General features: G+C 43.4%; 1 protein-coding gene across 2 annotated transcripts; it reads right to left on the reverse strand.

The window, feature by feature from the left end:
• Window positions 1-16,115: 16,115 nt before the first annotated feature.
• Window positions 16,116-24,126, reverse strand: rnpc3 (RNA-binding region (RNP1, RRM) containing 3). Of its 2 annotated transcripts, none has more exons than XM_086102514.1 (16): window positions 23,881-24,126; window positions 23,280-23,436; window positions 23,058-23,105; window positions 22,856-22,965; window positions 22,659-22,748; window positions 22,093-22,204; window positions 21,416-21,484; window positions 21,151-21,293; window positions 20,762-20,887; window positions 20,295-20,425; window positions 18,563-18,742; window positions 18,384-18,478; window positions 18,191-18,249; window positions 17,305-17,437; window positions 17,043-17,120; window positions 16,116-16,174 (listed from the first exon to the last, which is right to left on the reverse strand). In XM_086102514.1, exons 2-15 carry the CDS (start codon window positions 23,430-23,432, stop codon window positions 17,052-17,054), a joined length of 1,518 nt encoding a protein of 505 aa, XP_085958640.1. In that variant the 5' UTR covers window positions 23,433-23,436; window positions 23,881-24,126; the 3' UTR covers window positions 16,116-16,174; window positions 17,043-17,051. The 2 variants fall into 2 exon arrangements, with proteins under 2 accessions (XP_085958640.1, XP_085958637.1); XM_086102511.1 differs by having other exon boundaries at window positions 16,116-16,447.
• Window positions 24,127-24,757: the final 631 nt, after the last annotated feature.

Below are 24,757 nucleotides of genomic sequence, written 5' to 3' on the forward strand. Positions count from 1 at the left end.
GTCCCCCCGCCCCCAAAAAAGAACTGCTATCTATTTTTAAGTTTCAAGGTGAGCACTGTTAAGGACGCACATCAGGCTTCTTATTACTTGGCTAAGCAGTCTCGCTGATTAAGTATTCAGGTTGGACGCATCTTCTGTGAGAATCCTAATGAGTGTGACTTGAACAAAAGATGGAGGATTGGGCCATCTGCCTCACATAACCAGGAATCCTCACTAATTAAAAACACCTAGGAGAGCCGTTAGGAAGTAATGCCTGGTTAGGTTTCTAAGGTTGGACAGATCTAATGAACAGGAAAACGACGACGACTGCGCTTCCGAGTTCTTATTGCAGTCGCAGACGTGGACTGGTTGGGCAGAGATGAATGAGCCAGGCAAAAATTGGCCATCTTCCCGACCAAGAGCCCATGTGCCGTCTCGTACTGCTGACAATCAAATGAAATCTGACAACGAAATAATTCCAAATGTGTATGAAACAACAAATCAAAGGCATTTATTTCCGACGGAAATTGATTCACCGCCACAACCACAAATGACAACCCAAGAAATAGCGGCCTGTTTGTTTTAAGGGAGACGTGGCGAAAGGAAGACGCATCGAGCATTATCGACAGCTTGACGATCCAATTAGTCAGAAAGCACAATGAGGTTGTTGCGGGCGTATCGGAAAAGCAACTTAAGGGGCATTTCATTCCATGCGGAAGCCACAGCAACGCACACACTTGTGCGCAAATAGATCATCTTGCTGCCCTCCAGGCGTAGGTTTTCATTTGAGTACATTCATTCCCTTTTAATTGCCTCCAAATTGCAATGTGACCCATCCCATCAATAACACTATCTTTGTAACTGGAGGAATGGACCACAAAGAACGAGCACTTGACTTTGTGTGTGAATGCAGCCGTGCAAAACCACGACACTGTGAATTACGTGCAATGCCCGATTTTGTTTTGTTTTGTTTTTTTGCTTCACTTGTTGAAGGAGGCAGTAATCTTTCTTTTCATTGAGCCTGACGGGCAAAGAGAACATCAAATTACAATGACTGAACTTGTGTTTGGTGGGTCTCGTGCATTTATCTCGCTGTACATGGTGCATATCAACATAAATAGCACTATCCAATCATAATTTGAACAAGATTTTCAAATTCATTTTATGAAAGGCATTTCTCAACTTTTAGTTTCACTTTCATTTCCAAGACTGACACGGGCAAAGTCAACAAAACACAGCGTAACAAGAAGGTAAAATGGAACTATCAAGCAGCCACTGCTGCTGTTGCCAAACAACGAACAGAGTTTAGAGTCGCTCTAACATTTCAGACAGCGAAACTCTTGAGGTGTCGCACGGCAGGCTTCCACCTTCAACTCGGGCCGTGTTATTAATTGCCACCCTGTGGACCTCAGCTGTGCATTGCATACCTGAACTGCCATTACCTTTGAGTATTTCAAGCCACAGAATTAATTAAAGTCTAATATAGCCTTGTCTAAAAAAATAAATAAAAAAAACAAAAGGTGGCAATGTGAGAGGTTGTTAAAAGCAAATCAAAACCCAAGCCTCTTTCTGCACTTTGGAAAACGCCTTTTAACGGGAAAGAGCAATTAAGTGGCAGATCAGTAGTTGAGGTCTAGGGGGAAATCTTGACTTCAGTCACTACTTTTTCATGCAGTTTGACACACTCATCACTCTAACGGTAAAAGAAAAATAGATTTCGATTTAGTATCAGAACGATGAGAGAGCAATGAGAGAAATTAAACACTTCTAGGAAAAAAAATGAAGGGAAAACATTTCTTCTCAACCATAAATTCTACCCTACCCAGTGAATCAAATCGTTTTTTTTCTGCATCATTTAGCTCAAACAGGCAGGGACACTGTGAAAGTTTAAGTCTTAGGTTGTGATTTTCTTTTCTTTTTTCCTTTTCACACATCATTCGCAGTGCCCCAAGTGCTCCACAAGGTGATTACAAGTTCAAGGAAAGAACTTGTCTCTCTGGAAGCCATTGAAGCTCGAGCCCAGTTGAGCCACAAGAAAGAGCCACGATTAAGCCAACCAAGGGGATTCGACTTTGACACAATATCATACCCATGCAGGATTTGAGCAAGACAAAGGACTAAAAATATTATTGGCAAATGTTTACTTGCCGTTCAAATTGAAATGTTTTTTTTTGCCCCGCCCCCTCCCAAACAAAGTTTTTCTGTTGTTGTGGTTGGAAGTTTTGTAAAACTTCACAGAACCTGTGATTGCATGAACAGATGTCAGGGAGACACCACTCTCCATGCTTGGGGAATGAGAGCACCTCATCCTCTCCCGTGCAATTTACCAGACTCCAAAAATGTGACTGCTTTGTCACTCTGGCTCTCCACCCATGCTTTAACCCAAGTCATTTGAATCTGTATCAAGTACCATCAAGTATTGGTTATTGATGGCGACTTGATACCCACCACCCAAAAGCACGCACACACACACACACACCTAGCGAAGCAGGGGGTTATATATTTTATTCATTCAACATTCTTCTCATAAAGGTCTGAAGAAAATGTATTGCCATAAGCCATATTAGCTCGGAAGTGATAAAAATGGGCTATAAATAGATGGTGAATTAGTATTCCATGGAAAACTGCTCTTTAAATATTTAGTCCGAGAGACTTTTAGAGTAAGACGAAATCCCTTTTCCTCAAAGATTTTAAATGGAGAACAAAGAATACATTTGTGACAGCCGTGTCGAATAACCCCCGCAGGGCGACTCATTTATAAAGACATGAGAACTCACAGGTCCACTCTGAGGACGAAAGTTGCAGCGGGTTGATGGGGGGAATTCTAACCGCCACCAGTCACCTTGACTTGTAGCTCGAGGTGTGTGTTCTTATAAAATAGTGTCAGCGTTTTAGTCTACATTTCAGCTCACGCTATGTTGGTCTTCTTCCTCATTCTTTGATTGGTTTGTCATTGCATATGACCGTCACTCACATTTTTGCTTGGAAATCGAAATGTTTATGACAGCTCCTGGCAGCTTTTCCTTTGGTGTCTTTCATGTGGTTTCTTTCGCCATTTAATTCTTCACTCAATGCTGATTCCACTGCAACTCGGGCAGCCGATGAGCGCCGTCAATGCACGTCATTTCAAAAATGTCGTCATATAATTCTCAATTGGGTGTGTCGGGTTTGAGAGCGAAAATGTGGCAGCATCGTGGGAATGATTTCTCGTCTTATCTCAAACAGTGGGACAAAAGCCTGGAAGTCACCGGATTGGTTTTTCGTGGTAGCCTGCTCGTGCAAGATGCAACCTGTGACAGCAAAGAGAAAGCCTCTGTCAGCTCTCGTGACCACACGGTGCTTTAATAATGCAGGCCGTGCCGTGTGATCTGCTTCCTCTGCAGCCTCGCTCATGCAAAGCACAACTTGACCTGACGTTGGAGACCAGTTGGCATGCAAGGAGCCCTCTCTACCTTGCTCGCTTGTGTGAGGAGAACACCTAATAATATTCACCTGGTGGGCTCCCTCCGTCAACTCTCCCTGTTCCTGGAGGAGGTCTGCGCCTGACTGTAGTTTGGACTTGGAATCGGAAACACGATGATGTCGAGAGAATCGTTGGATAAAAGGCAATGCTGCCGATGAGGCCCAAAAGCATTTGAAGACGAACGTGACCTGTCTGAAGTTGTGTGCGACTCTGGAATATTTGTCAACCTTTGTTGGCCCGGACAGGCACCGTTCGCTCCATGAGGTAGATTCATTGTATGTGAAAACTGGGCTCCACTAGTCGTCTCATCTTGATAAATGAGACCATTTGGGGAAATGTTCCAGACGCAGCATTCGCAATGAATATTTTTCTGATGACGCACGCCTTCGTCGCAGACAAACTTGCACACATCAACGCTAAGAGCTAAAATCAACTTATATTATCCGAGGACATTAAACCGCCTAGTCTTCTTTCTACGCCTTCTGAGAGCCACACGAGCGCCCCCCCCCCCCACTCGCTCTTGTCATTAAACTGCCAATCAGTTGAGGAGAGGCTCGGCATCCAATCTATCAGGCTGATTCGCGGTGTCAGAAAGTAGCTGCTATAAGCAGCCAGAGGTTGTGCCAATTGCGAGCACAATTTAACTGACACAGCTCGCCGGGCCATCATGATAATCAGGGCAAAGTCACTGTTCGTCCCGTCTCTCCATCTTCGGTTCAAGTCAGACTGCAACTTTTTGAAATAAGAGAACACAGATATTGTCCACAGCTTGAATTGTGTCTCCGACACTGGAAGTGTAGTTTCCACTTTCCTCATAAAATCCTCTGGAGTGGATCCTCTTGGAAGATTTACTTTGCTGACCTTAAATAGAGCGGATGACCCGAGCCCCTTTGCCGGCTTTCATCGGCCGCACCAGCACTGCGTGCCTGCCTCCCTGTACCGTCAATAAAGCCTGATGAGCCTTTTCGACGTATATATCAATATTTAACCAGCCTCCGCCGTTGACACAGCAATTATTGCCCGATTGATTTGAGATTGATTATCATCTGCTCAGTGACCGCGGCGTCAAGTGGTGATAAAGACTTGAGGTGTCCGAAGTGTGTCCAAAAAGTTCCAAGACTGGTGTTCCAAAAGCTCTTTTGAATCCAAGGTCATTCCCCCTGCAGGTAAGCAGACTTTGCCAGCCTTCTCTGTCCTCAAAGGATTCGTTTGAAGCTCTGTCGGCACGGCCATTGTGATTTCCTCCACATCTACGTGGTAACCCCCCCCCCCCCCCCCCCCCCAGAGCCATAAGCAACCAAGGCAAAAGAGGCAGTTTGGGTGACGAGGGGGGCTACTGCAGCACACGCATGGTTTTGGTTCCCGCGAGTAGGAAGCAATGCGGCGGAGCCATGTCTTGAGAGAAGGAAAAGTGACATTAGCTTGTCGTGGTGAATATTTCAGAGCGTCTGCCTCCGCCAGCGTATATTCTACCCAAGGCTGTCAGGAGAATGGGGCAGACTTGGCTCAGCTTGGCCCATTGTGTTTCCCTTTCTTCCCTGGCAGGCCTGAAGCATTCACAAGCATTGACATGTGAGCGCGTCGGCGGCAGAGTCGGATGCGTTTCCTGTTCGTTTTACGATATATTCGGACATTCTTCTCACCGCAGACTCTCTCAGTTCTATTTTTCAGTTTATGTTGCACTGTTTTTATTTCATTTTTTTTCTAAACCATGACACTTCTAAATGTCTTCAAAAGCAAATCTGAAACTGAGCATAGATAGTCAGCGCCACTTATTGTTTGACTAAGTGGCGTAACGGCACACATCTGGACAATTGGCACACCAGTCTCGTTCCAGTGCATGAAAAATAGGTGGGGTGTGGATTATTCACATGTCAATAAAGCTGAATAATAAAAGGGCAAACGAGCTGAGATGTTGTTGTCACATATTGCGTTTCGTGTCAAACCCAAAGTAAAGGAATTGTGAGTGTATTTATGTCTATAATTGTGTAGCAGTGAACTCGGATACGTCATGAAGCTATTTCCATTATTTTATACAGATGTGCACTCACACAAATTTATTAGGCAATCCCAAATTAATTTGACAGATTGGCCAATAATCCTCCTTATGTGAGTATTTAGAAGGTTTATTCATATTCATATCCATTGTAGCTCATTATGCATTCATATCATATCTCTTTTCATCAAACGTTCCGAATGGAGCGACCTTAAGCGGGAGTTGGAACTTTCCAAAAGGAACGGCACACCAAGAATAATTACTGTATGTAAACAACAAGAATCAAGGTATGACTGTGATCAGCAGGCAATCAGTGCAGGGCGTTCTCGCCTTTTGCTCCCAGTTTCTGCGGAAGCACACCCACGATACTAATGACAATCGGTGGTACAGAAAATGGATGGACTGATAATAAACGCAGACCAAACAAAATCTGTCAAGGGGTGGAGCGTGCCGGGGTTGCCATCAGCTACGGAAATATTTTGCGGTTACAACACTATTCTGCTTCTGTTTGCCGCTACAGAAAGCCGACTGACCACAACAGCGAGCACGGAAATAAATATACAACGGCCAAGACCCCGTTCACTGAGCTAATTGCATTATTAACTGACAAGACCACTGAACGAGCATTCCTCACACACAAAGGGAGGAAGGTGCTTATTAATTACCCACATCTCAGTTAAACCTGCACTTGCGTCATTCTTTTCTGCATGAAAGGTACGTGAGGCATCACTGGTATTGGCTGCTAACACGTCCACAAATAGCTTCGAAACAACAATATATGGATATAGACAACACACGTTACAGCTCTTTGGCACCAAGATGAAACCAGATGGTGCCAAAGCAACACGGTGATCACTTTGGCCTGAGCAAAGAATCAACAACAACAAAAAAATCCACAAAGGGAATTTTGTGAATTCCTATAACTGTAAATATGTGGTGGGCAGGCACTCCATAAATTCTATTATTTGTATACAAACATTAAATCGAGAATGTTTCAGACACTTGCATACAGTATTTCACCCCCACCCCCAACATCTTGCTAGGCCCAGTCATTCCTCTTCTCCCCTTTCCTCCAGTTAATCGTCTTTCTAAAGTCATGCCAGGTGGCAATGTCACATGGCTCAAGTGCGCTTTCGAGGGCAGATGCCGTCATTTGAAAGGTTCATGTACATTTACCCAAACAACTCACACCCCCTGGGGCAGAAATAAGTTACAAGGAAAACCGCTGGACAAAGAATGAAAACAACAATGCACTTTAGGCTTCTTTTGTCCTTGGACTTCTGGTTACTTCCCCAAAAACATCAGATGTGTGACTCTAGTTCAAGAGAATCTGTTTCAGGGATTTCAAGAACCGCATTAAGATGTTGATTTGATTTTGGAAGGAGAAATAAATCACTGCCATTTAAACCGAACCATTTCCACGTCATTAGATTATCCGTGTGACACTAATCAATACAAGTGACAAACTTTATGCATCCAAGTCAAGGGTTTTCAATATGACGTTCATTGTAAAAAGAATGACTCCACTTATACACGTCACGAAAAAGATTTTAATGATATCTCGTCACGCCTCATATTAGGCCACTGGGTGGTGCCTGAATTGCTTGCAGTGGGTGTCGTACTCACGAAGCAGTGATATAAAGCTCAATCTCATAATGACTAAAGATCTGTTGTCTCGTAAGCACAAAAAAACCCCAAAATAACCGATTGATTCGTAAGCAGAGGAAGCGAGAGGGGTGCAAGAGGAAAGGGGGAGGAAATTATAATGAGAGTGTGAGTGAGGGAGTGAGGGAGGAAGGGAGAGGCATTTAGTTGGCAGACAGCTTCCTGATTCAGCCAGGCTGGGGAGCAGGCAGAGCTGTCTGCTCCTATGTAACTCATCTATCACTGCCTATTTCCAGGAGACTGACCCCCCCCCCCCCCCACACACACACACACGGACACTGTCGCGAGTAGTGAGAATTCAATCTTTCCCTGCCTCACAGTCATCTGCAGAAATGTATTCTTGCGGCAATGCCCAAGAAACTGCCAATAATGATCCACCAAGGATGGCAGGAAACACCGCAGGGGAGTGAGCTTTGCTGATGTGGGCCGTCTCCAATTGGTGAGGGCCACAGGTATATTAGGGACAATAGAAAGGAGAATTGTACGTCTTCAATACCTGTGTGTGATGACTAACAAACATTTAATAGTGTCTGGAACAAGCCATGTATAATAATTGGAAAAAAACTAAATGCTGCATACCATGATCCAGGGTTAGGTACATGAGATATCGAGGGCTGTCACAAAGTTATTATAGTTAAGCCCAACCAGGTTTAGAGTCGGGACAAACTCTTCACCTCTGGTGTTTGCTGATGTCCAGACTCCTTATTTTCCTGTCTTGACTGCTCACTCTTCGCCATTTGCATAATCCCTGTGACACCGTGATTAATAACTTCGGTGTGATTTGCATATCTGTGCCTGAAAGGACAGACATTGGAAGTGCATACGGTCCAGCAAGAAAACAAACAGTGCCGTGTGTGGTTTGAGCAGCGTATCGGGGAAAAGGAATGCAGATTGACTTTTCTTGGGCTAAAATCACCAAGTATTCAGCGGCAATGCTTACAGAGCACTTTTGATATCTCTTCTCCCTTAGCGTCGGGCCTATAATGAACACAGGAAAGCCTGGGAAAAGAGACTACTTGACCAGCATTTCCTTGTCCAAACTATTGTATTGTGAAAAGTATGCGTTGAGACACACTATCACGGTGAGCTTAACAATACGCGGTGGCAATGGTGCAGAACTGAACTGCGTCATACTGAGAGCTGTTTCTAACATTTCAGTTACTCGATTTACCTTCAAGGGAGTGTCAAAACATCATCACAAGTTCTTGCAGCAAAGCAGTTCTGCACTTCTGCAAATGATAACTCAACTCATTTGTTAAATAGGAGTTACAAAGCAGGTACGACTATTATTAAACATGATTAAATGATGATCTTACTCGTAAATTATAAGATGAATGGAGATGGAGTTTTTTTTTAAATTGAGTACTATCTGATTTAGTGAATATTATCTGATTAATTACAGTGCTGATGAGTGCGTATTCTCCATAAGGTATAAACAACGTCACCAAGTCAAAGTAGTGCTTTGATTTCAAAGAAATTGGAAGAAAATGTAATTGCTTCAACAGTGACTCCTAGTGGGTGGAAATGGGATCATTCATGACTTCATCAATTTCCCATTCAATTTCATTCAGTGGATCAATAAAGGCAGTCAATTGGTTGTTTTTTAATTGCTATGGAGGCAAGTGGTAAGTATTAGTTCGCCCCTTGCAAATAAATTGCATTTATTCTATGTAAGATAATGAATCAACAATGTAGACAGGATAGATTATTACAGTGTATGAGTGTTACATGTAATATGAATTATGATTTTGCTTCACAGTCGAGCCTGGTCTAACTCTCAGTTCAGGCCGACAACCAAAAGCAAAGAATAGATTCATTTTGATGGAATGTTTGTCGTTCGGGTGGTCAATATCACATTGACGATAGTTGACTTAACTTCGACAAATGCACTTCCGCGAAAGTCTTATAAATACACATCACACCCAAAAACGCTTTGGGAGGATTTATCCAGAAATAGCCATCTTTGTGGATGACCACGAAACTTGCTAGGCTGAACTGTTTCTCTCTCTATTGTGTGGGCTTTTCTGGTTTGTGTTGGGCGACAGCACAAGCACATCTTCATATCCCACACAAACACACCTTCAGACACATCCAAATCCTGGCCGCCCCCGGGAGACCAAAGGCTGCAAATGACTAGCCCGCAATGAGGTAATGACATTTCCACCTGCATAATGTGGCAAAAAGTCATCTTCCTCCAGCCCTGACAACAACAGATATCAGGCCGCCACCAGTGACAAGCTGTGTTCTAATCGCCGGGTAAAGCTTTCCCTGCAGCTCAGGCTAACAACTAAATAATTGAACAGGAGCAATATGTTGAGGAACGGTGAGGTGGCGGCTCGGCGGGAGAAAACGAGGAGCGCAGGTGGATGCGGATTCTCCAAAATCATGTCTGCAATGTCCTCTGCTTGCGGTAACGGCCATCAAATGTGGATTTGGTGAAAATGTCAAAGCACTTGGCTCACATTTACTGGTCTAAAAAAACAGCTACCTTCCACCTCGATCCCCAAAGGAGCCCTGACACACACACGCAGATCTATTAGATGCTGCCACTCTGTTTTCTAATACTTTGGACCACTGTCAATGAGGCGATGTTGTCAGCACCGTATATCAAGGAGAATACAAACATTACTAACCCTTAATGCATTTTTTAAAAGAAAATTTCTCTTGCGTTATCACTTCTGGCAGGGGAGTTATTTTGTCATTGTCTACTGGTTCATGCAGTCACATACACACAAAGAAAACGGCTTTATTGACTGTCCCCAAATGTGCCACCGTGGAGAGAGAAATTAGTGTTCACCTTGGAGCACATTCGGAAACGTTGACGGAGGTCTGCGCTTTATGATGCTGGCTGCATTTTTTTGCCAACAAGTTTGCAAGTCTCCATGTTACCATGACAACAAATCAGGATTCTGGCATTTCCAGCTTGCCTTACCTAATGTGAATGGCTGCTTGTTAGCAATGCCATGTCCCAGTTTCACAAAAAAAAGATTGCCAATCACCGCATATTGGGAAAGAAAAAGGGCAGAGAAGAGAAGGAGGTGGTCTTAGGTGTGGTCTGACCTTGGGGGAGGCTATTCTCAATCCTGCTCAGGGAGAGGGATGGATGGTTTCAGTCACAGAGTGAGCAAGAGAGAGAGAGAGAGATGATGTGCAGCACTGAAGCCACACATGGCGGGTGCCGCCGGGGCAGTCATTTGAAACAGACGTGGCACCTTGATGCAGGCGAGACCCTGCCCTTTGACACACACAGCAGCACGGCGCTGTACAGCCTCGTGCATCTCAGCGGACAGGACGATAGTTAAACGGCTCAACGGAAATGGCACTGAAAAATGAGGGGCAAAAATACAGAAAGCTGGAGAACTACTGAAGAAAATTCAACATGAGCGTGACGGTGATCGGTATGTCCAAAAACACGAAATGAATCTACCAGCACAAATACACAATGTAGTGGGATTAAGTACCAAATGCCAAGGAATGGTGTTAAAGCTAATTGAGGAGCTTCATTTTGACAAACATACTGCTTTGTTGCCTTGTTGTGGCATCTTGGTGCTGGGGAATTATATTGAAGTGAGGTGAGGAGTTTCATTTAGACAACGAGATTGTTTTTCCACCACTTTGGGGAATCCATAACTTTGGGGGTGTCAATTACTGCTGGATTTTCACAATTGATAGCAGGGCTCAGTGACCTATCATTGTACGTGCAAATTAAAAGTGAATACTTTTTCTCCATGTCACCAGGGCAACAAGGAGCATTAAATGCAACAGAAAGTTAATACCAACTGCACTCTTGCAATGTATTTTGAGCAAAATCAAAAATCACACATTTTACCAGGGCCACCTAAACAGCCGCGTTTTCCTTTACAAATCTTCCTTCCAGCTGTGTAATATTTCTCACAATACCCATCGAAGGGAGGGATTTTGGCAGAGACCTCAAGAGGCCTTAGAGAGGTGACGCAGTAAGCAGAGATGTCAAAGACTTGTCACTGCTGGGTGGTTGAAAGTATGAAAAATACCCTCTCTGGGGATGAAGGTGGTGGCGGTGAAGAAAACGTGATTTATTTATTTAGTTTTCGTTTTAATGTGTGTGTTGGCCTTCGCTCACTGTAGCCTGTTGCATCAACCCTTGTCAATCCTCCAGACAACAGGTCTCCATCTACACAGCAGACAGTTTTCACCTTCAAGGTTGACGGCTGCATTTTTCAGCGTGACAAACCGCGCCAGGAGGAGATCAAAATCGTTGCTTTCACAACGACACGCCGACAGCTTCGTTTTACTCACACTAAAAGGTAATACGGCGGCTGATTATTTGATGGCTTATGAGGAGGGAAGGATTCCGCCCGAAAGTCAGTGGCAACATGTTCATGAGCGTGACGATTCAGGTCCTCTGATGGCCTGAGAACTACGCCTGCCTGACTAAAGTGCACCAACTACAGTATTGTTTGGATTCGATTACGTGGCACAGGAGCCATGGAGAAACCCATTCAATTTTGGTGCATATCGTGACGGATGCGGGCGAGGGGCACATCTTCACTTTTCAAGGTTGCAGTCCGCTTGCATTACTGTCAAATACAACAGTGGCCGCCTACGGTGCAGATTACCGCCGGTACTTTACAACCCATAAGGTCTGCATTTTTCATCCATCCATCCATTTTCTGAACTGTTTTATCCTCACAAGGGGTGCCGGGCGTGCTGGAGCCTATCCCAGCTGTCTTCGGGCAGTAAGCGGGGGACACCCTGAACCGGTTGCCAGACAATCGCAGGGCACACAGAGACGAACAACCATCCGCGCTCACACTCACACCGAGGGGCAATTTGGAGTGTTCAAACAGTCTGTCGCGCATGTTTTTGGAATGTGGGAGGAAACAGGAGTACCCGAAGAAAACCCATGAATTAAAATTTCAAAAACTTAGACGCGAGTTTCTGCTCAACCTCAACAAACGCGTCGTAAACCCGCCAGGACGCCTGCTGAATAAATCCAGCAGAGAGGCTCACTCGGCCATTTCACTTTCTGAACCTTCGGTGGTGATCATTCTTGATTCAAGGATTAATATCCAATTCCAATCCCAGGACCGGATGACTCCTGTTATTAACTTTCCGACAGGATGTACAAATTCCTCCCGGACCATTCCGATTCATAGATTACTTTTGGCCTAGCATGTGATAGCAAATCGTACCGGTATGTTTACTTACATCATTGATTTCCTTTGTTAATATTGAGGGGAGCGCTCCCACGACATACTGCCCTGCACTCTCTCCTACACATTGTGCAAATCTCATCAAAGAAGGAAGTTCATCTAGGAAAAGACACCGAGAAGAAATCTTCAACTTATTTTGAGAGCACAAAGTGCAAATAACGGAATAAAATCTGCCCCCCCCCCTCCACAAGATTTAAAACCCCGTATTATTATAATTATTGCAACTGGAATGGTGTACGCACCCGAGTGAATGCATGTTTAGCATCATGGAACATTTTCCATGTGATGTCATCATTGTATACCAGTTGAAGAACAAGGTGCAAATTGTAGCACACGCACCGACTGCTGAGTCGGATCCCAGTTGGGTGCCGGCTAATGATACCAGCGCATGTTAGATGGATAGCTGGTCTGCGTCTCACTTTAGAGGCGAAGGCCAGCTTGGCCATTTTAAAAGCACAACAGCGTCGCTGTAACACTGTTTGGCATGCTGCTCAGCGTCTGCGCGTTACTCACAGAGTCACCGGGGGAATACTTTCTACCCCCACTGATCACTGGCCTGCACCTCCTGGCCCTGAGAAATCAACAGCCAGGATTTATAGATTTGTCTTAGATTGGCTGTCCCACATTTGTACCACCATAAATACTTTTACAGCTTTGCTAATGTCTCTGTGGGGAATAAACAAGGTTGCTGTGGATGCGGCCGAGGCTGAGAATTTGCAGGCCCCCTCGAACAAAGTCACAAAACGGAAGTGGCGACTTGCACGGGGATGAACATCTAATCTCAATGCCGGGGCAGTTTGACATTGTGAGAACAGTTTTGCAGAATGTCTCTCTGCATATCTGCTAACAGTTATTACACTCAAAATAGGCAAAGAAAGACAAGTAGGTTGTACTGGGGGGGGGGGGGGGGGGGGGTGCAAAATATGCCAATTTAGTGGTTAAATAAAACTCCGCTCTAAATGAATTGAATGACCTTGGACTTCATTTTTACCAAAGACATTGAGGATAAATTTTTGAAGCACATTACTTTCCTTCAGCTTTATATGCTACTCATTCGGACAACTTCATTAAACTTGCAAGCTTTCGGCAAATGAAATATGCAGTGAAGCCATCGCTCTCTTCATAATGAATAAGCGTACCTCAGAATTGACACTTTTGCTCTCCAAGTGACATTGACTCATAGGACTGAAGCTGGCGATGAGATGACCAAGCATTGTGTGTCTTCTGCTGTTTGCGTCAAGTCTTGAACAAAGACAGTACAAGTCAAGTGTCAACTTGGCGTCGGTCCTCCGAATCTCGAAGGCAATTCAATGAGAGTCAAAGAGCATTAGGAATGACGCACCAAAGGTACACTTACTCAAAAAGCTGAAGAGATGTTCTTATAGTTGGTGGTTATTTTGCCTTAACTCATTGCGTGCCGCTTGAAAACGTAAAGCATAAAACAAGACTGACTTTTTTTTCTTTTTAAGCAATTTGTTATACTCTACTACATGTCCTTGATTGGTACGTTATGACCACTTTTACGATTACAGTAGTAACCTACAAGACAACTCTTTTGAGAACGATAGCCTGACTGTAGAGCAGGGGTCTCAAATTCAGTTCCTGGAGGGCCGCTGTGTTGCATGATTTCCAAGTTTCCCTGTTGCAACACACCTGATTCAAATGATTAGATCATCAGCAAACTCTGCGCAAGCCTGCCATTGCACCTGTTCATTTGTATCAGGTGTGTTGCAGCAGGGAGACTTGGAAAACATGCAGGACAGCGGCCCTCCAGGAACTGAGTTTGAGACCCCTGCTGTAGAGTGATGCCACAATTTCCATGAGTTGAGAAGATTCGGCGACCGGGAGACCACAGCAAACTCTCTTGTTCAATGGATGCCAAACAGGTTAAATATTCTAATGATAAGCGCGCATATGCAGCGCCAGTATGAAACAGACAGAGCTGGCGCACGGCATTTATCTTCATCTGAGTCTACTTACAAAAGGTTAGCGTTCATCTTGCTCAAATCTTACCTGATAAATGCCTTAGTAACTCAATATTTCTACGGCGGGGGTGCGCATTTGTCATCGTTGGCAAGGCGTAGAGAGGCGGCCACAGATGGGACCTCCGCCCCACTCCTCCCCATGCGAGAGATATAGGCTGCAGGTCAGACCAGATGAGCGCATGTGATGGATGACCCTGTTTGCTTGGAACTTAACCACAGAAATGTAATGTGCTAATATTTTTGCATGCAACAGAAAAGCTGCAGCAGAATTGCCTTTGCATTGAAATTAAAAAGAATAGCTGCATTAACTGGAATATGTTAAGTTCACTTCGACTTGCCAGGTGTAAAGTCAGTCTTCTTTGGCACGAGCGACTAGTTCATGGCCTAAACCTTTAGAACATAAATGTAAACGCCTGAACACACACATACACACACACACACACACACACACAGTTATGTGCTCCCTCTTACAAGTACCAGTCAAGACACGAGCAGCAGCATTCTGGGCCAACTGGAGACGCTTAATGGAGGATCAGCTGATTCCAAAGCAAAGTCCATTAGAGTAACAAGCCCAGATGTGACGATGGCATGAATTACTGTTTGAAAGTGCTCATGAGAAAAGAGAAGCTTTACTTTGGCCAGATGCCTCAGATGAAAGATGGATTTGACAACAGCACCAATTTGCCGGTCCAATTAAAAGATAAATCAATAAAAATCACGGCCCAGTTTAAGACCCAAGTGCAAGGGGCTTTCATGGAGTCAACAGGACACACGTTTGATTGACTGATAGATATTATTGGCACATGGCTGTTTTCAGTGGTGAAGAAATGAAAATCTTAACAAAATTCTCAGTGGATTTATTACTTATCTAATGATGTGGGTGGTGAGGCGAAGTGACATGACCTTGTAGCTCACAGGAAAGTGTTTTCTGTTGCAGTAATGTGCTTCTGAAATGCTTTTGAGGTATTGCCGGCATTTAGCTTTTGACATCTAATGAAAACAATTCTCAGACAAATTCAAGCAAGGTCATCTTTTCAAGCTCTTCGAGCGATAGCAAAAATGTAGAAAGACGACTAGGCATTCACAGTGCTTGATCACATGGAAATTACTTGAAGGGGATGAACACTTCTTCTGTTTGAGTTGATAATCAAAAAAGAAGCTGAGGGGAGACTCTACTCAACGGTGAGCTGTTGCGAAATAAACACTAAGAATCCCTTTTATAATTCAAGCACTTCACACACAGACACCGCAACATTAAAATTCAATGAAGCCCACAACAAAGTGTGTGCTGCTTTTTGAATAGCGCGACATTTGTCGACGTTTTTTTCTTGAAGGGAATGCTTTGAGAGGCCAGACAACAAAACTACCCTTCTAACATCCAAATACTTACAGTGGTCAGCAACAACGGAAGTGCTAAGCCACCTTATCTCAAAAGAAGACATCTCCAAGTTGAGTTCAAATCTGACTGACAAAATCTACCCAATACACTTCGAGTATTACTCGCCCCCACAGAGGACAAAAACAATTCGATTTCCAAATCCTCTGATATGACAGCTGTTGAGGGAGAAAGTTCACTCTCTGAGGTTTACTCTCAGTAATAACGTAGGTGGGGCTAGCTGGGATTGGAAAGGGAAGCTAAAGCGGCTGGAGCAATTTCCCACTGACTTCACTCTATTTGCTTTGTTTGCAGTCTATTTTTTTTTTAAACCTGCGTCTGCCAAGAGGCGACCATCTTGATTTCATACCCCTTGAATATTCGATGCTTCGGAATAAAACGTCCCTGTAACGTGTAGATATGCGCGTTTGTGTGCTGAACAGATGACATGACCTCATTTTAAGAAAAACATATTTTATTAAATCATAGATGAAGACAGCCTCTGATGATCATCACCTGAAATTCAGCCAGACGAGGTAGAAAACACTGTCAAACAACATTTAAGTCGCATTTACTTCCGACCCAAGTCACTGAATGCAGGAAAAACTAGCGCTCTGTCCTTGTAAATGTAGATCAATGTGCTTAAAAGGTCAATACTACATGTTCCATTGGTGCCACAAATAGAAGCGCCCTCAATTCTTGAGATTGTTTTTTTTTTCTTTCTCCAAAGGATATGTTCACATAAGGATACAAACGGTTCTGCTGGCCCACAAATTCAAGCCTTGGCATCTTGGATGAATGAAGTGTAAACAGAAATTGAAAAGAAAGCATGACAATGTGAACTCTGTCACAATCCAGGAAAAGAAATCACGACTGCAGTTCCTTCCATTTATTTTTTTACACAGGGGGTAACCCTGCGTTACAATGTATTCGCACGCTGCTCTACGACTTAGGTTATTGCGCAATGTTGGTAACCTTGAAACATGTCAGTGCGTAAAGAGGACCACATGCAATCATATGAAAAGGTCTTGAATTTTGATGATATTTGGATGAAAATATGCAGATGCAGCTAACTCAAATGTAAAAACTCAACACTTCAGCTATTTATATTTGGCCTCTTCGTGATGCCATTTACTTTTTTTTTGGTTTGGTTTTAGGAGGTATCTCGTTCAAGTGCCGTGCTTGGTTGTTCAACTGAATGACACACGCAGTCGATTCATTGGGGCATGGCGTCTATTCAAGCAAAAGCCCGCTATTTGAGGAATTACAGTAACATACTTCAGTTGTTGCTTTGGCTATTTAAAATTTGTCATTTTCATGCCCAAATACTTCATCAACGACTCTATAAATTACGACATACATTTTTTTTTAAAACAATACTCACCTGCAAATGTTATCGTTGTTTTGCTTTTTTCTTGGCATCGTTATTGTCTTGTTTTGGCCTGGCCGATCGAGCAAATTGCTGCAATTCACAGTTAAGGCCATTACACATTAAAAAGGTCAATGTTTACACGCACATCCTAAACAACATCCCCCATCGTCTTTGACGATGACCAGCAATTTTGTCCATTAGCCGACACCCTGACCACGTTGTGTTCAAATGACATCATGAGCTGCCGCAACGGAGCGAGTCACAAAAAGGATACCACCACGAGGGGTTTGTCGAAGAGAATAAAGCCGTTGGTTTCCCGCAGGGCTTTCTCGGCACGTTGCTCACTGGAAAGTCCGACAAAGGCCTGTCCTTTCATCCGGCCCTCCTTCATTAACACCACATCAAACCTGGCGGAGGAACGGGAAGCAGGGGACCATCATTAGCACTCATGGTTGCTGTGCCCGCTTAGGGGGAAAAAAATGCATCTGCTTAGCCCGCAACACAAAAAAAGCACGCATTAGAGAAGCAATAGAGGCCTGGGGAAATGAAAAAAGTGAAAAAAAGAAGCGTGTTTGCTCTTTAACTACAGGTCTTTTATGGCACTCCAATCAGGTCTGAAAATATGGATGCAGCAAATGGAAGAGCTTTACATTTTCTTCTATTAAAAAAACAGCTTGCTGGAGCCTAAACGACACTCTGGGGAGAGCCCTGCGACTCAGGAGTGATACTTTCAATTGCAAAGCGAATGACGCTATAAAGCTTGTGATCTCGGCTCCTGGTGCCGCATGTTTAATCCTCCCCGTTTTACAAAATTTCAACACTGAGTCACGGACACACACTGGACTCTTAACACCGTCAATTGTTGTGTTGATTTACACTGCATGGGTGGTTCCGATATGTTGGCCCTTCATGTTGCGAAATAAGTCAACCAAACTATGAGAAAAGACATTGGAGTATGATGCTTATTTTCAAGAATGTATCACAGTGAGCATGCATGACTAGAATCTCGAGAGACAAATTGCTCGAGTCAAAAATAGCCGATGAATTCAAGATGGTGTCAATATGATGTTGACAAGACTTGTTTCTTCAGCTGACATTTTATCAAATCAGTCCTTAACACTAAAGTAATTTGTCCTATACAGGAAAAAAAGGACACTTACATGTTTCTTTCCGTTTCTGACGAGGGATCGATGTATCTCCCGTAGATGTACTTTAGGTCCTGAATGATGAACAGAAAGAAAATAAATAAGAGACTAATAATGATGGGATTGTTTTACTTTGACATTCAACGATGAAGCAATCGGATGACTTCAGCGATAAACATGAGAACACAAGTGCCAGGAAAGAACCTACTTTCTCTTCCACTTGCTTTGCGATATTCTTCACATACAGTCTGCAGGTCGGCTCACCCGGCTCATAATTTTTAAACACCGACATCCTTTTAATCTCTGTTTTAGGGGAGGAAACTGAGTTTCAGATATTGGAGTATGCGTGCGTACACATTGTACACATTTTGTCATCTCCTTGTTTACCATCTCGTGAGAGACGTCCTTTCTCAAGCTCTTTGATTGAGATGACATCCGAAGGGAGATCCTGCTCTTCGTCACTCTGCTCATTGCATGGCTTGGGCGACTGGATGTTGGGGTAGATCTTCCCAAATCCATCTGCGGCCTCTGTTTGGTTGTTGAGGGTAACCTCTGTGTTATCCATTTCTGAAAGACAAACTGGAGCTGTTGAAGCAGCCTCTTCACCCCCCACCCCCCCACCCCAAAAAAAAGTCACTAGCTTGGCATGGACAAGGAGCAACTGGATTCAAATTAGAATGCTTTATTATTTATTTATTTTTGGGGGTTCTTCCTTCCCATAACAAAGTAAATGGACCCTTTGTGAACATGAATGGAGCCTCAAAATGGAAAACTGCAAGGTTTTGGAGATGTATCTGAGCCGCTGCAGCAGTGGCAGTGAATCATTGCGAGTCGAAGTGCTACTGCGAATGTCAGCTGCCACCGCTGGCTGCAAGTTGACTGGCCATCTTATCATTAGCGTATTTCAGCGCCACGCCAGACAGAGATGAGGCCGTACCGGGAATTGTCGCCCGGTGGCCATGGAGATGGATGAGCAGGGGGAGAAACGGGTGAAGATGAAGAGGCTGTGAATACTATCAGCAAGGACGGGTCGCAGTTGCACGAAGCAACAGTTAGATGGAACAGATATGCTCATTGTTGGAGAGGCAACGGTCATAAAAGTCGAAGCAAGGAGTGACAATGCTGTGGGAGTGTCTCTCTATCGTTTGTTTCTTTTTTTCATATTGTAGGGAGAAAGAATAGACCAGAGGCGGCCACACAAGCACATGATGTGCGACACGGAATTAAAATAAGCAAACTCGCACAGGAGAAACAGTTATTAGCCATTAAGTGTGAGTGCACCAGAGCGAGGCTTTTTTTTCCCTTCTTCAATATTTACTCCGACTTATCTGCCCCTCTTTCCTTTTCATAGAAATGGCTTGTTTATCAGACAAAACAAGACTAATCCAAAAAGCCACCTGTCGCCGTTTATCTTCCCTCCATGCCTTAAGGAAATCTGCCGCGCTTGACTTTGAGATCTATTTTACTTCTCTGGAGTTTGCTGGAGAGTCAAGTTGTAGCGAGAGATAAGATGTCCAAATAAATATAGAAGGAAAAAAAAGGAAAGCGCACAGCCGTCACGTAACACAGCCGCCGACGCTCCCTCCCCGCAAATGACATTTCTTCACACTGATAATGGCAACACCTTTTCAGTGCAAGCTGGCTGTTCGGTGTGATATACAGTATTGCTGCTCTGACTTCCTCCACAGATAGCACATCCATCAAACCACTCTTGGTCCGATCTGATGGTAGGAAACATCTTTACATGAAATCTAATCCCGATAGCACATACTTAACAAATGCCACAACATTGATCTAATCGTAATTTCCTAGAGGATTATAAACACTCAATCGCCAACATTGGGCCAACTTGGCCATTCCAATGAGATGCATGACAAAAACATTTTTAACTCGTGTGCCTTTCCCACAATAATGTTGACATTCATTTTAAAAAGTTGAGGTGGTCGGGGAGGCGCTCGTTGAGAGTGGTCATCGTGCTGCGCCGATCCACCGGCCACTGATTGGAATCGGCTCATTCTCGTGCAAAAGTAGGTGATCGGTACACGATGTATGTCGATAAAATCAATTTGTGATGGATAAATTAAAATTGGCTATCCAAGGTCTGAAAAGGGAAGCATACCGTCATCACACTGCTTCCTACTTCCTTCCACCCTGGCTGCCACCTCTGAAACCGAAATGTGGAATTCTATTTTCTTCGGTCCGGTGGGGTTGGGCTGCTCAAACACATCTGATGGCTGCACGACCGGAGTGCTGAAGACAGCAGAGAAAAAAACACCACATTCCTGAGCAGGCGCTCTTTAAAAAGAACCCGCAATAAAACCTGGCTCCTATATGGCAAAAGGGGCCCGCGGTCGTCCGGTCAATGGTTCCCAGTCCGCCCACAAGCCGCCAACAGACACCGAGCACATCAAGTTTGGGAGAATTTGTGGTGTGTAGTTAAGGGAGCGAGTGCACGGGCGGTACCGTCCTCAACCAGCAACAAGTTGCATTTGTGACAAAAACAATGTATCCCAGAGGCCTTCCTCTAAAAGCAGATTGTGAGCCTGAATGGATGCGTGAGGACACGCGCGAGTGCTTCTGTTGTACCTCTGAGAGTCTGGTTTGGGCGCATAGAGGAGATCCTTGATCTTGGGCTTCTTCCTTTTCAAAGCTGTTTTTGGTCTCAGGGGTCGCTTGCATGCTTGGTTGACCAGACCCATCAGACGAACAATTCTGAAACCAAACCAGCATGGATTTTTGATTCTGCCTTTGTAGGAAACGCAAAAACAGTTGTGCAGAGTGTTGTGACTTTCAACACCGGGGAAGTTTTATATGCACAAACAGGTTTGTCTCTATGATCAAAACGACAAACTAATCGGGTTATCAATGTGGTCTCCAAAGCATGATAATGCCAAAATGACCAAATATCTTGTGTGTGGCATCTTTTCTTGAAGGACAATCTGGTGGTCTCACTCTGTGAGTATCCGACTTCTCACCTCTCCTTGTCTTCATCATCTCCACTCTCATACTCAGACTCTTCATCAGAGGAGATTTCCATTTCCTCCGCCGGCGTCGGCGGGAGATCAGGAGGGAACGGGGGAGGCATGGGCATGGGTGGGGCAGTAGGCAGATGCCCAAACTAAGAGACAAGTTTGAGAAACGACTGAGCTTATTTTTAACTGGCTCTCTATGACATAACTAATGACTTGTTTGAGAAGAAGTCATTTACATCCAAAGGCCTGAAAAAAATAACAAGCTCACCACGGGGGGTCTCGGAGTGACAGGTCCAAACGGACAGGGTAAATTCATCTTGTTCATCAGATGCAGAACCTGTTAAATTAGAAAAAAAAATGGACAACCCTTTGGAGCTATGGTTCGATTCATACAATACCTGCAAATAAAAACCAAACAGCGCCAACAAACAGACTGCACATAGCTTTTGTGCTTTTCATCGGAAATGCACGGATCAAGGAGAGATTGAGGTGAGAAGTGTGAGAGAGGTGAGGAGGGAGGTGGGGGGGGGGGGGGGGTGCTGCTGCTGCCGCTTCAACACAAGAGCGCCACCAAGAAGCAAAAGCTGCAAACAGCAGCGTTGAAAATCCAGGCGGCTCGGCTCCCAGGGAAATGTTAAACCCATAACTCATGCTTCCCACTTATGGTTTATTATTAACACGAGCAAATTGGAATTTCAAAAGATAAATGTTTGCCGAATGATCTTTCAAGGCAATGGATGCAGTTCAAACACCACTTTCAGTTTAGAATAGCTCGTCTCCCAAGGCTAAAAATGCAGAGATGGATTTTGTTACAAATTACCACTTTTAGCTTAAAATGTGTACAGCGTACAAAATGCACAGTTCAGAAAAAAAAGATAATCTGCATATCACAAAATTACAGACTGAGAAAATAAAAAGATGTACAAAAGGAAACAATGTACTCACTTGAACGTAAAACTTGGGCACACACAAGAGGGCGTGTGTTATATTCGTCAGAACGCTATTGGAAGGGGGTGGGTACAAATACTTCAAAGAGGGATTCGAGTGGTATTTCAACCTGTAATTGACAGAAACGTACGATTACAAAAATGCACATTTTACAAGAGGAGAATACAAACAACAGCAACTTACTGATAATCAGTCAGTGAAAGAGTTGAAAATTAACACAATAAAAAGACAATTATGTCATGCAGCGATGTAACTGACAAACTTTTATCTATTGTAAGGTTCTCAAAAAACTATCAAGCAACAGAAACAGAATGCTCAATTCTAAAAATATGCACTAGTTGAAGCACTGCAGGGCACCGGAAATCCAGCCTGTGTCCCACTTCAACACAATGATGCACATCAGCCCGGATTGTGAAATAATTGGCACACTTACTCGAGAAAAAAAAAAAAAAAAAAAAAAAGACACTGTGGAAAGTTATAGCTCCTCGGGTAAGTGCAGCTACCTTGACTATGAATTTAAAATGACCACATCATTAAATCAGCAAAAATGTTCCAACACTCACCCAAGACTTGGAGCAATTCCCGTCTCTATGAGAGGAACTTTAGGCTGCTTCGTTTCTGGTTTATTCTGCGCTTCCTTGTCAGTCTTATTACTGTTTGGAAAACAGAAACAAATAGCTCGACTCATTGATTGAATTTCTAACCATTAATCAGTATACTGTATATCATGGGAATTCTGAGAGGCAATGCAGTCGCCTACCTATCTGACACAGGTGGATCCTTTAATACTGTGACGTTATCTTGGCCTTTTGCAAACTCCACAATAAGCTTTCGATTGAGAATCTCTAGCTGATGGAGCCGGCTAAGAGCCTTGAACAGATGTTTTGCAAGTAAACAACTTATTTGAGTGTAATATAAAACAAGCATGGTACAAGTGCCAGTATTTGTTATTAGAGGCTCACCTTTTCTGCAGCTTTTTCACTGTAAAACGTTGCAAATGCTGTGTGTTTCTGTGGAGAAAAAAGATCGGCACAGAATTACTGAAAAAGACAGCCATCTGAGCAAGAGGATAAAAAAAAGGCCAGAGAAGCACAGCCACCTGAGAGATTTTATCCATGTTTGTAACTGTGCATCTTTTGAAATTCATGAGAATGAAATTAACTATTGCATTGCACTGAACCAACCATGCGGCCAAAGTTGGAGAAAACTCGGACGGATTGAGCGCCAAAATACTTGAGCAGATCCTCCTTCTCATCCTCGCTCAGCTCAGCTGGTAAATGGCGCACCAACAGTGTCTTACTTCCACGCTTCTTGGGAGATTCCTCAGACAGGTCCATTTCTCTGCAGGTCAACATAGCAGCTTTACTTAACAATGTAATATTTCAATCATTTTAGAAACAGGTCGTGTGACTGGAGATTGTATATCGTGCAAAACTTATTTTGGATGTGTCCATTCTCTCAGGAATTGTGGTGTAGCAACTAATGTCATGTAATTACATCGCAAGGAGGTGAGTGCCATGTACCAACCATGTCTCCATAAAACCTGGAAACATTAAAGTGTTAAACATTTATGTCAAGACGTAAATGTGTTGTTTGTTATTTGCTTGCTTTACTTTCAATGGAAAGCAGCGATGTTGAATCAATTGTGCTTATGTGAAACAATATGCACGTTAACGAATTAACTCAAGCTCGTCGAGCAGTCTGCTGACACTATATTTAAATTCCGTTACGCGTAGGTGCTTTTATAAATCCAACAAAAAAACATGAAGGTTATTAAAAACTCACCTTTATCTGGTTGCTATGCTAGCTGGCCAGAGTAGCCACGGGTTATAATGAATGGACGACAAACAATGCCGCTTATCTGCCGTCGCAAGAACTGAAGTCCACGGCGGCCATCTAACATTGCCAATTTTTAAGATCGTTGAATTTGATTTTCATACATCATACATGATTGATTTCTACAATCGTATACAATTAGTCCGTTGCAGAAATACACCAGCATGAAATAAACTTCCGGAGCGGAGCGCTCTTCCTTTGACACTGTACATGTGGTCCTTGAGCAACAAAAGGATGCTATCGCCACCTTTTGTTCAAGTATGGAACATCATCACTGTTGTCCCTTAATTTAATACGCAAATCTCTATGGGCAGCAGACAGCCATTAAAGTGTGATAAGAAAGAATTTCAAATAGATTCAGAGTTAATAAATACATAAATACAACATATTTTTCAACTATGTTTTGTTGAACCCATAACAATAGTAAAATACATCCTTCCTACAATACCGTACATCATATTCATTCATTTATTTCAAAATGTCAATTCAAAAAGTGAAACCTATATTATACATGTTTAACATAAAACTATTCTATGTGGTCCTGGAAATTGGTATTTTATGCACTTTCATTTTGTTTTTAACCACCAGGTGTCAACCCCAGCACATGAAATCAGCAGTAGCAGCACACAGCATGCTCCAGTGAGACCTCCAAGTTAATGGGTGCAAAATAAAATTTAAATAAACTCACCCATGTTAATCTCGTTCATGTACTGAACTGTTGAAAATACGCAACGCTACATATGTAAAGATGTAGGTCACTGTACATCCGTTTGATTTATTATTATGTACTATTTTCGGATACATATTGCAATCGTCTTCCGGGCAA

This window comes from Hippocampus guttulatus, chromosome 21, assembly GCF_054856545.1.
Source record: "Hippocampus guttulatus isolate MCC_2025c chromosome 21, RoL_Hgut_1.0, whole genome shotgun sequence".
Lineage (NCBI taxonomy): Eukaryota > Metazoa > Chordata > Actinopteri > Syngnathiformes > Syngnathidae > Hippocampus > Hippocampus guttulatus.

Bases quoted from the DNA above. Each gene is read 5' to 3' on its own strand.
- rnpc3 (XM_086102514.1), bottom strand. From the start codon at position 23,432: ATGGACCTGTCTGAGGAATCTCCCAAGAAGCGTGGAAGTAAGACACTG. The intron at 21,294-21,415 runs GTGAGCTTGTTA...CTTGTCTCTTAG, and splicing joins TCACTCCGAGACCCCCCGTG to TTTGGGCATCTGCCTACTGC. The intron at 18,479-18,562 runs GTAAACAAGGAG...CCCCTAAAACAG, and splicing joins AGGACGTCTCTCACGAGATG to AGATTAAAAGGATGTCGGTG.